At 32.4% G+C, this 12,500-nt stretch overlaps 1 protein-coding gene across 1 annotated transcript in view; it reads left to right on the top strand.

Annotated features, from left to right (window-relative positions):
* The window catches only part of LOC119577872 (WASH complex subunit 4-like), a 13,493-nt gene extending 1,182 nt beyond the window's left edge, over positions 1–12,311 (top strand). The window contains exons 3-22 of the mRNA XM_037925496.1: positions 79–244; positions 1,753–1,952; positions 2,109–2,333; positions 2,627–2,728; positions 3,757–3,900; positions 4,040–4,225; positions 4,369–4,467; positions 4,645–4,878; positions 5,085–5,240; positions 5,545–5,718; positions 6,107–6,226; positions 6,466–6,631; positions 6,806–6,960; positions 7,868–8,047; positions 8,296–8,406; positions 9,077–9,206; positions 9,632–9,849; positions 10,277–10,457; positions 10,637–10,737; positions 11,479–12,311. Coding sequence (XP_037781424.1) covers positions 79–244; positions 1,753–1,952; positions 2,109–2,333; positions 2,627–2,728; positions 3,757–3,900; positions 4,040–4,225; positions 4,369–4,467; positions 4,645–4,878; positions 5,085–5,240; positions 5,545–5,718; positions 6,107–6,226; positions 6,466–6,631; positions 6,806–6,960; positions 7,868–8,047; positions 8,296–8,406; positions 9,077–9,206; positions 9,632–9,849; positions 10,277–10,457; positions 10,637–10,737; positions 11,479–11,721 — 3,291 coding nt within the window. The 3' untranslated portion in view covers positions 11,722–12,311. The remainder of the gene's footprint in view (positions 1–78; positions 245–1,752; positions 1,953–2,108; positions 2,334–2,626; positions 2,729–3,756; positions 3,901–4,039; positions 4,226–4,368; positions 4,468–4,644; positions 4,879–5,084; positions 5,241–5,544; positions 5,719–6,106; positions 6,227–6,465; positions 6,632–6,805; positions 6,961–7,867; positions 8,048–8,295; positions 8,407–9,076; positions 9,207–9,631; positions 9,850–10,276; positions 10,458–10,636; positions 10,738–11,478) is intronic.
* The last annotated feature ends 189 nt before the right edge of the window (positions 12,312–12,500 follow it).

Here is a 12,500-nt window from a genome sequence, read left to right as displayed (position 1 = left end):
ATATTTTCAGTTGTGTACCAAAAAAATATTCTAGATTAAATCAAGATTTCATCTACGCATATATTCTTTTTGCAATAGATGTCCCCGTTTGAGCAGACATCTCTGGTTCATCTGGTGCAAAGTGATAACAAATTAGTGAACAAAGTGGTACTAGCTCTGAGTGCAGTATGTTATGAAATGAATCAGCTGGTTGATGAAGCCCGCAACCAGCTCTACCCTCCTCTTTTGTTATATGGAAGTGGAGGTAAGGAAAATGTGGTATTTAGTTCTGGAGATACGCTGTTCATCTTTTATTTTGCAATTGTTTTCTTTTTTAAATTATACTTTGTGTTAGGAGCAATTAATGTGCCATTACATATATATGTATAATTAAATATATGTTCCCAGAGAAAGGGAACATCACCTGCTAACGACAATTTCCAGAATGTACACATAGCCATATATATATATATTTATATATATATATATATATATATATATATATATATATATATATATATATATATATATATATATATAAATATAAAATATATATGTATATATATGTATATATATATAATATATATATCTTTATACTATAATAATTTATATATATAATATCTTCATATATAATAATTTTTTATATATATATATCCTATATTTATATATATCTATTATATCTATACTATATATAGATATCATATACTATTATATATTATATATCTATCATCATATATTATATATGCATACTTATATCTATTCAATATTGATTATATGCATCATATCACTTATACCATAGACAATATATACTATATTATATATATATATCTATATTATTTATATATCTATTCTATATCTATATCTATATCTATAATATCTTAATTTATATATCTATATAACTACTATTTTATTATCATTATCTACTTTCTATATCTAGTATATATATATATATATATATATATAATCTACTATTATATTATATGTATATGTTATACATATATATAACTATATATATATTATTCATACTATCAATATCATTATCATTATCATATCACTGATATATTATATATATATATATAATATATATAATATATTATTATATATATATATTATTATGTTATATAATTTAATATAATATATATATATATATAAATATATATATATATTATATAATTATATATATATTATATATATTATATATAATATTTAATATAAATTTATTTATATATATAGATTTAATAATTTATTATGTATTATTTATTTATATATTATATAATATTATAATTATTATATATAATAATATTATATATATATATATTTTATATAATTATATATATATTATTTATGATATATTATTATTATATATTATATATATTATATATATTAATATATATTATATATTATATTATATAAATAATATGATGTTATATATTATGTATTATTATATTATTATATATATTATATATATTAATACTTATAATATATATTAATATTATTTTATATTATATATTTATATATATTTATATTATAATTATATATATTAATATATATTCTATATATATATATATTATATATATATATATATATATATATATTTTATATATATATATATATATATATAATATATATGGCTATGTGTACATTCTGGAAATTGTTGTTAGCAGGTGATGTTCCTTTTCTCTGGGAACATGTATTTAATTAGAAAATGCTTTTATACTTTGAATAATGAATAAAAATTGCTAAAAGTATTTTTAATAATATCCTCTTCTCTAGAGTCAATAGGAGAGTCTGGAGAGGCATTAGGAGAATCCCAGACTTCTTTGTCATTCATCTTGCCAACACTGCAGCGAGTTGCCTGCTATGTGGCACGTGTGCAGAGGGTGACTCGGAATGTAATGCATCAGATGGCAGCCCTTTACCCATCAGACAAAAGGTCTCAGGCAGTTATAGATGTTTCTGATGTACATTTTCAGGTATGTTTCTTTCTTTCTCATTTTTTCCTCTATCCTACTCTTTTACATCATGGGAATTAGTATTTCTCATTGTTTCAGTTTTTTATTCTTCAGTCAACTAGTATCAAATTCTTACCATAGTAATTCTTAACACTTTTCATTGTCTTTGCTACTCAGGTTGTATATGAGCATTTGGGTTCCCTCCTGGGTACAGTTATCACTTTAGACGAGATCATTTTTGGCAACTCAGAGCTGCACCAACACTGGGGGGCGTATCGCCGACTGATACGTTCAGCTGGGTCAGATCAGCAGAAGTTTGGTCAGGACAGGAAAAGTCTGGAACCCTTGGAGAAATTGTTGAATGATGTGGAGAACCTGGTTATGCAGAGCACCATGTTTACAGTGAGAGAAATTTACCTTTTTAGTTGATATCCAAGGCATTTTTAGATGTAATTTATTGTTATTGTTATTGACCCCTTTTTATGTTCATAATAATGAAATGAAAATATGTATAAAGTCTTTTGTAATGATGATCAAGCAACAGAGTAAATTAGGATAAATACTCATAATAGGTTTGTTAGAAATGAGATAGTATTCTTTCATTGTATCCTATTTGTCTTGTATTATTTATAACTTCAAGAAAGCCCCATAACTTGTCTATCTGTCCTTCATGCATATTATTTGTCTTTTTACAGTCAGTGTTACGGCAGTCCTATGACACAGATGGGCATATGGTTACAAGGAATGGGAATCTGCGGGAGGAGATGATGAGCATCTTATTGGGCTGGTGTGCTCAGGTGAGAAAAGCTAGTTATGTTTATGACTATTAAGAAATTGTTAGAATTACGCTAATGTTCACATTTGCTGTACTTATTGTAGATGATTAAAAAAAAATAGGTTGGGGAAAGAAGATAGTAGGTCATTAGGCTAAACCTCTAAAATATCAGTACCATATACATATGCCTGATGCACTAACACTATGCAAATTGGTTTTAGCCTAATTCAGTATAAGCAGTTTTTAAAAGTTCAGAATCTGCAGTGTAACTAATATGTAGAGTTTAGAATATTCAGAATCTGCAGTATAACTGATTTGTAGAGTTTAGAATAGAGTTTTATTACTGTGAATCACTTTATTGCTGCATATCATTTTAAGTTCTTAAAATAGAAAAATGAAAATTGGCTGGTATTGGGGACTGGTCAGGGGGCTGATTTTGGTTGGTAGGTTATGGATTTATAATGGAAAACTTTTGTATGTATATACACTGATAGACTATTACCTGGTGTAATTGATAGTACATTTCAGAAGAGAAAAGGGGAGATGAAATTACTTTCTTCACTAGCTAGTGATATTACCCTAGTTATTTATTTACTAGAAAGAAACTGTATAGACAGGCCTAGGCCTATGCAAAATTATGACCAGTGTGCAGATATCTTGTTGCCTACATGCCAATATAGATTTCAAGTGAATTTTAAGCATATTGATGCCTTTGAATTAACAGATTTATGATTGATTGTAAATATATTTACATGCATTTAGAATAGATTGCAAGCTTATTATTCTCAGTATGTTTACACAGATTTGCATTGTATTAGACTGTATACTTATTGGTTTACTATATATGTACACACACACACACACACGACACGCACACGCACACGCAAACGCACACGCACACACACACGCACACGCACACACACACACACACACACACACACACACACACACACACACACACACACACACACACACACACACACAAACACAAACACACACACACACTTCTTGTTATCTATATGTGACTTTATTGCAAATATGTTGTTGCAGCTGGAACAAGGCGGCTCTGAAGGATGGTGGTGTGACTATCAACCACAGGTTGTTGCTGTTACAGCCTTAGGAATTCTTCATCATGTTCTCTTTGACATTCAGGACAAGAAATTAGCTAAGGCACTTGTCAACATATACAAAAAGGTTAAAAACATTTAGTTATATGTAATCTATTTTTTTGATAATGAATAGAATATTGTAATACTATTTAAACCTGTTCTTCATTATTAGATAGAATGTGATAGAAAGACCTGTTTTCTTTATGTCGATTTGTTCTTTCCAGATTCCATGTATTACTTTAGTTGGTTCTGTGGTATGGTTCGGAGAGAGATATATTCCCTCTGTTGTTCCTTCCCTCAATCAACTCTTTGATCGTAAGACCCAAGACACACTTCTAACTCACCGCAATAACCACCTTGCTCAAAAGAGTGGAATGATTGCAAAGGAAGCTCAGTTAGTCAATGTACAGGTGAGTTTTCACTGCAGAGAGGACTGTTCCATTGCAAATGTGAAAACTGGATGTAAATTGACAAAGATTATTTTTTACTGTGTTGTGTGGTTTAGAGTGGTGTCCTTTTTTTCCCCATATTTTCATTTTTCTCATGTTCCAAGATTTGTGGCTGGGCTGTTAATCTGGATGCAGCTGCCAAGAAACATTCCAGCCAAATGAAGAACCAGGACCTGAGTCAACGAGCATCTCTCTTATTACAAGTCGGTTTTTATGATGATGTGCTTGTTATTGATAAAAACAAATACTTCAGTGCTTAGTGTTTCAAAGCTGGAGGACCCCTCTATTTTATCTTGAATATGTTTATATCATCATTGTCAAGTAATTCTTTAATAATATATGTTTAACAGTTTAAGTCTTTAATTCTTGCTACCCAACAGGGAATGATCCTCGCCCACACAATCAAGTACAGTGTTGAGACAGTCCTCAACCTACATACTGCTTTAGGAAGACCAATGGGAAAGGCTTGTGCTCTCAGCATCTGCAGCCTTATGGAGTCACTCAAGGCCATAGAGAATACATACCACCGCCACAGCACTCTCTTGGCTGAGTCTCTCCCCCATGTGATGCAGTATCTCACATGCCAGATTCTCTCAATCATAGTTGCAGCAAAAGTTAGTATAGTGATGGATTTTTTTATTGTCCCTTTTGGTCTTTTGGAGTACTCCTGTGTCAAATTTTTATTTCTAAAAGCTTTCTTGTACTCAGATGAATTATATCTTGAGTATGAGAGAAATTCAATTATCTTCTTGTTGCATATTTCATAGCCTGAGTTTATTTTATGTGAATGTTATAATCTAATCAAACACATTCTTGGCAGACAAGAGTATCAAGTACTCGTTTGGATGGTCGTAGGCTGGATATCTTTGTGGCACTAACACTAGTTGAGCAGATGCTGTCTGGCTCTGGCACAAAGGAACGACGACTCATCACCCGTGTAGCTCTGTCACTGGCAAATCAAGCAAGGGCTCTCAGGGTATAGAATTTTTTTTTTTTTTTTTTTTTTTTTTTTAAGTGCTATTGTTATATACTATTTGTGAACTTTTATGAACAAATATTTGAGATGACCATAAATATTGGATGAATAAGGTTAAAGATTAAAAAGAAAAAAATCTAAATGAAAATTAAAGACTGAACAACATTAACAAAAGTAAATTTTAGATTCAGAGCAAGAACCCATCCCTTGACCATATGGAAACTGTTTTAATTGTATAAGAAAGTGAAGACTTTTATTTTGACAAAACTTTGATGGAATCAAGAGACATTTCTTTCCTTAACAGGAGGAAGATATTTCAAGCTTGCTGGTGTTATTGCGAAGGCTGGATCTAGCATGTGAAGTGCAGAATCGAGTCAAGGAAGCCACAAACTGTTCACTTCTCTATCACCATCGTGTTATATTGCCAACATACTTTGACAACTACTTTCAGAACTTCGAAAATGTGCATCATATACATGTAAGTATCTTTGATGACTTAGTCTGTGATAAAATGTTTCACTGCAACGTGTGGTTCATGACATTTAGTTCTAAAGACTGAGTCTCACCAGACAGCAGTTCAAATGATAATAATTTTTAAGCTTTTACTGAGTGATTCAACAGAATTCGTGGTGAGGACCAGTAAGTGATGGATATATTAACTTGATAAATTCTTGCATATTATGTAGGTTTCTTTGATACTAAATTTCTGTCTTTGAGGCCAAAAAATCCTTTAAAATGTTGTAAAGAGTATTATGATGCCAACATGCTTATAAATACCAAAATTTATATTTATACTTCTTTAGATATTAAAACAAATACAAGTTCCATTAAAGAATATTTATACTTTTTCTTGTAAATCCTTTTAGTTTATGTTTGCTGCCATAAAAGACTGTGAAGGCCCTCTGAAGAAGTGTGTCCATTTAACTCCACCAAGTCAGCTGCTGGAACAGTTCAAGGAAGAAGTGTATAATCACTTCAAGGAATGTGTGCGTATTTGTTTTCATTTTGTTTATATTTATGATATAAGAAAGTTAAGTATTATTGTTTATACTGCTAGAGTGATAAAAAACAGAAAAAAGTTGGAAAAAATCTAAATTTTGAAAACAAATCATAGTTAATTTAATTTCTGTGTCTAGGAAGTGGGTATGGATAGTTCATAGCCTTATACCTTCATGCTCTCAGAAAATGTATCCTTGTTTCTACATAATCTTCATGCCTCACCTAGGTACTTGACAAGGTGTGCCAGACTGTGGAGACAGAGCTCCGACTGAGCACTCACACTCATCTTCAACTGGACAGTCGTAACCCATACCAAGTGCCGGTACGGGATGTGTCTCCTGTTCTACATCTTCAGGCACTTGTTCTGCTTGGTTCCATCATTTTGATAAAAGGTTTGCATTATGGATGAGTGGATTTGCTGAGGCAGAAGATTGTTTTGAGTAATTTTTACAGTTTCATTGGGTTATTTTTACTGCTATTATTCCTGTTATTACTACCATTGTTTTTATTCATTTATTTATTTATTTTTATTTATTATTATTATTATTATTATTATTTTATTGCAGATTATGTTGAACAGTATTTGGAGAGAACCTTCTATGCTCTGACTGTAGTAGCACCTCATGATTGGAGAACTTATGAGGAAATGAGAAATCTCGCCTCCTCCAAATATAGTCTCTTTACCGTCCCATCCCACCTTCCATCTCACACTTTAGACCAGGTAAGAAAATCCAAGACAATCAAAATGAATACTAGACCATATGATCATATATTAACCCCTTGGATCCAGATGCTTCACTGCCATCATGTGACCCAAAATATGGGCATTAGACTTGTGTAAGTGGGCTCAAACATGAACCTACCGTAAGGGGGGGGGGGAATATATATATATATATATATATATATATATATATATATATATATATATATATATATATATATATATATATATATATATATATATATATATATATATATAATTGGGCTATCTGCCAGGTGGGGTTTGTAGGCTGGGTGCAAATGAACACTCATGTGTGGTAACAAAATGTCATGCCTTTTTTACCTTTTTCTAATTTCTAGGTCATTTGATTTGCTTTAGCCTGATGGTAATAGACTGTTTTTCTTGCACAGACTCCATATCATCTCTCTAGGTAGTCTATAATTCAGTGCAATAATAATAACAATAAGTAACATTTTCTTATTTGTCTTTTTTTTTTTTTTTTTTTTTTTTTTTTTTTTTTTTTTTTTTTTCTGTTATACGACTTTGTGTCCAGGAGCTAGTGCTCTTCCAGTCATGGCTCATGGTCATTACAGTCCACACTTGTTTATCAATAGAAATGATGCAAAAAACCCTTCCTAAATGCCAAATGAGTTTAATCACCCTCCAAGAACTTTGTGCACTTGTGGTGAGTCTTTCCTATCAGCTGGGCCTTCAGCCGAAACGTTCACAACAGCAAGTTCGTGTCACCCCGGACCACAGCCAAATTTTCCCATGACAGCATGTTCACATCACCCACCTCTCAAGCCAAATGTTTTCATGACATGATGGTCATGTCATCTGGATTGTAGGGGTTAATATGCTTCAGAGTACAATTGATCACAAATATTCTATTTCTACTCTTTGATAGGGTGTAGATGTTCTGGAAATGATGCGCAATATCCACGTGTTTGTACAACACTACATGTACAACCTGAACCAGCAGTTCTTTGTTGAAGCCACAAGCAACAACAAGCATCTTAATACAGTCTCCATAAACCATATTGCAAATTCCATACGGACTCATGGGGCTGGTATCATTAACACTACAGTAAGTTGAAATGGGAGAATGACTTGATACAATATTTTTTTTATTGTAGAAGCTGATTGACTTTTGTTTGTGTATTCATGTGTATGAATGTCTATGGGTATGTATGCATATGTGTACAGTGTGATTAACAGATAGCTTTTCGTATAAGTAATATTTAAGCTAATGATATGTCATATTATTTTTGAAGTATATATTTAAAAGGAAATCAAATCTCAAGTGTTTTTATATGCATAATTTATTCTCAACAGGTGAACTTTACCTATCAATTTCTAAGACGGAAGTTCCATGTATTCTCTCAGTTCCTCTATGATGAACACATAAAGTCACGTTTGTTAAAGGATCTGCAGCATTGGAGAGAGGCAAGTATCCTTTATTGTTCTCACATATGAAGCTGGATAGTCATATATTAAGACTGAATTTGGTGAGAAAATAAGCAAGTAAACAAAATAAGGGACAAAGTACTATAATTAGTGGTGTTTAAGCTTTTTCTAATTTGGAGATTGTTTATATTCTAATTGCTTCATTACTCTACCAAAGAGGAATTCAAGCATCCTTCACTAAATAATTGGGCATTCTTCAGAAGTTGACTGTAAAGTAATAGTATACTAGTAATAATGTGGATATGTCTCTAGCCACTCAAAAATAAGATGAGTCCAACTCATGAGCTTTCTTTTAATTGATTGATTTTTTTTTCTTTTTTTGCTTTGATGGTATCCCCTGTGTAGTACTAAGAACTTTGAATCTGGAGACACTATAGTTTGAACACAAACACTTAACAGCTAGTGAGACAGAAAGAACACATGAATATGTTTGACTGCATACAAAGACTGAGCGTAGTGGTTAGTACCCTTTCCACCATATGGTTTAATGACTGTGTGATCATACCACTAATCACAGATTATATAATTAATGATAAGGGAGTATGTATAGAATTTGGGGAGGGAAAATGTGAGAAGAGATATTGTAATTGATCTATCATATTTTGATTGACTGCAGGGAGGGATGTACCTATAGTGTCTCACTTTCCAGGTTAAAGCAAGTCAAGAATACTTCCCATTTGAAAGAGCAGAAAAGTTCAACCGTGGTATTAGGAAGCTTGGTCTCACTCAAGAAGGACTGTCTTATTTAGATCAGTTTCGAGGACTTATAACTCATATTGGTGAGTGCTAGACATGGGAGTCAGGTGTTTTTTTATGGACATTATTATGTATATATACCCAATAGAGAGAAAATATAATAATTTAGAAGGATGTAGATCACTCTTTTATTCTTATTTTTACTCACTTTATCTGTTACTCATGACTTAAATTAAATTGAACTTCTTCACCTGCATTTTTGCTTGTTTTGAGGCACTTACACAATGAAAAATGTTAAAGGGAAATAAATAACCAATAGTTTGTATAAACACTATGCTTATGTTATCATTGTGTTTTACTTTTCTGAGTAAGGGATATAGATAAGCTTTTATATAAATGTATGTTTGTTTTGTTTCCTTTCTTGACATTTTGTGTGTGTGTGCGTGTGCTTGTGCGTGTAAGAAAATTTATTTATTCATTATTTTCCTCCTTTTCTTAAACTTTGAAGGGAATGCCATGGGCTATGTGAGGCTGGTCCGGTCAGGTGGCCTTCACTGCTCAAGCAAAGCAGCCCGTTTCATCCCTGACCTACAGGATGTGGTGAGTTTTGTCCAGCTGTGTGAGGATGCCAGTGTGTCTACTGAAACAACACGAGCTGCAGAGAACCTTGATGCTGTAATCAGCAACCTCACTAGGAACTTCAATCAGGATACTGACTATTTTAAGGTTGGTTGTGCAAGCTCTTGTTGTTATAAAAAAAAAAAAAAAAAAAAAAAAAAAAAAAAAAAATTGTTTTTTGCTTTACATCAAAGTAACTTTTTAAATTCATATGAAGAAGTATTGAATTCATAAATGGTGCTTTACATCAAAGTAACTTTTTTAATTCATATGAAGAAGTATTGAATTCATAAATGGTGAACATTTATTAAATTTATATTTCAACATATGAACAAAAATTCCACAAAAGCTAATGTAACGTGAGGGCAAAAAACAAAACAAGAAAAAGAAAGAGAAATTTACACATTTTATTATAACCTGCACAATATGTCCAATATTTTTACTGCAACCATTTTTGCTTAATTAATTGACTATACAGTAATGCTTACCAGGTAAACTTTGTAAGGTAGGTTAATCTACACCTCATCCTCTGCAGCTTCTGGTCGATGTATTTGCCCCAGCAATGCGTGACAACAAGAACAACCATTTACGCAATTTCTACCTCATCATTCCTCCTCTGACTGTTAACTTTGTGGAGCATCTCATTGCTGCTAAAGATAATATAAATAAAAAGAACAAGTCTGGGGCTGCATTTACTGATGATGGATTTGCTATGGGTAAGAACTGTATTATTTAATTAATATGGTTTTGGGAGGAATTTGTAGTTTATTATTACACTCTTTAGATAGTGTCATGCAACATTTCTGGAATTATTATGCAAATGGGTGCAAAAACTAATTTATCAAGCTACTTTTATTCTTTCTTAAGGAACTGCTAAACTTTTTTTTTTTAACAGGAATTGCATACTTGCTGAAGGTCCTTGACCAAAATTCAGCTTTTGACTCCTTGCACTGGTGGTCAGGTGTTAGAAGAAAGTACATATCTGAAAGAGAAAAGGTAAGTGCTTTGATATTATTGAGTTGTGTCAGATCTCTCTCAAGTAAGGATCAGTCTGCATCCTAGTGACTTAGAAGTGGTTCAGACATGGAGCAGTTTTATTGTGATTTGAGGAGGATACTGTGTGATAATCTCCTTACTGCTGTGGACATATGTTGTGTGTATCCATATTTATTTATTTATTGAAAAATTTTCTGACCTGTCAGCATCAAAGGTCATTAGCGGAGCATTCAAAATAGAGATAGGCTTGGGGCCAAAGACCCCAGGTAAGGAAGTGGCTATATGTCATCAACGGTCTTATAGCATTATGGTAAAATATAGTAGCAAAAAGGGTTAGGAAGGAGTAAATGATTAGGACAAAGTTACAGGTTGAACAGTACGAGTAGTATGATAGTGATGAAAAGGGTAGAGAGGGAGAGCTGATGGGGCATAGCATAAGGTAAAGGTTGTTTGCAGGGGAATGAGTTAAAGGGAGTAGGGAGCATTTGATAGGGCACGAGTTAATGATGGTCATAAGTGACAGACATGGGGATAAAGAAGAGAAGGAAAAGGAAAGGAGGAGAAGAAAAGACCATAAGAATTAGTTGAAGTGAGGGCTGAGGTCCTACATTAGGGCCTTTCCTAAGCACCCCCAAGACAATGAGCAAGGGACTGGGGTGTTATATATCTAGTCCTTTATTCTGCTGCTCAAAATATAGCTCTATATCATTTAGTCATAATCTGTTTCTTTCCTGAAAAAAGGTTGAACAGCAGCGGCAGTCAGGCAGTGGAGGAGATGATAAACTTCAGCAGACTCTGGCACTCACATTGTCCCGACTGCAACAGTACCAGCAGGAATTTGAGCTCCTTTACTTGAGTGTGAGCAGCGCAAGGGTTTTCTTTAGGGGTGACTGGGCATCTGCAATGTCCATGGCAGATGGACAAAATAGTGACACCCAGTCTACAAACAGTGGTACAAGCAACAAGGAGAGTTCTGGAAAATAGCACTTAAAAGTCAACCAAGTGCAGCCACTGAACTATCATTGATGGCAACATTTACAATTTTATTAATTGAAAAGTATAATTATTTGAAGTAGGCAACAAAATTAATTTCTTTATGTAAGTTCCTTTCAATTGGAGAGTATCTAATTGAGAAACATTTCTGAAGATGTCACTTGATATAATGATCTGCATATTTATATATTAATTGAAAATCATGTTTTTCTGCTCTGGAATGGATATTTAGGAGGTATTATCCAATGATATGTGGATAAGTGCCACCTGAGATATATTGTAGAATTTGAATATTAAAAACGACACTATTGATTTATTTGATAATGGGGAATTTTGATGTTAGTATAAAATTACTGTTGACTTAAATGTATAATGCATAGAACTGCAACTGCTGTTTTTATCACAAAATGGACAGGGAGTACAAACACAAGATTGTTAGAGGAAATGTTTTACAAACATTGATTGTTGTTATTATCTGTGATAAGGGAATTTGATGTAGATAAATATATATTTAGTAGTATACCTAAGATAATAAATGAGAATGATTTATACAGTTTTCCAATTAAAAATTACATCTATGATTAATGCAATTCATTAATACCTTACTCTTCTTAAAAAAAAAAAAGCTGAGAAACACAAGACAATGTCCTAGGGTAAAGCAGTGAGTGCAGCACTGGACACAACCCTGCACTCATTGCTTTACCTTAGGACATTGTCTCATGTGTTCCACATACTGTGTTGTACTCTTTCCCTAATATATAAACCGAAGG

This window comes from Penaeus monodon, chromosome 10 (genome assembly GCF_015228065.2).
Source record: "Penaeus monodon isolate SGIC_2016 chromosome 10, NSTDA_Pmon_1, whole genome shotgun sequence".
In the NCBI taxonomy this organism is placed as follows: domain Eukaryota; kingdom Metazoa; phylum Arthropoda; class Malacostraca; order Decapoda; family Penaeidae; genus Penaeus; species Penaeus monodon.
This window is presented reverse-complemented; position numbering and strand designations above follow the sequence as displayed.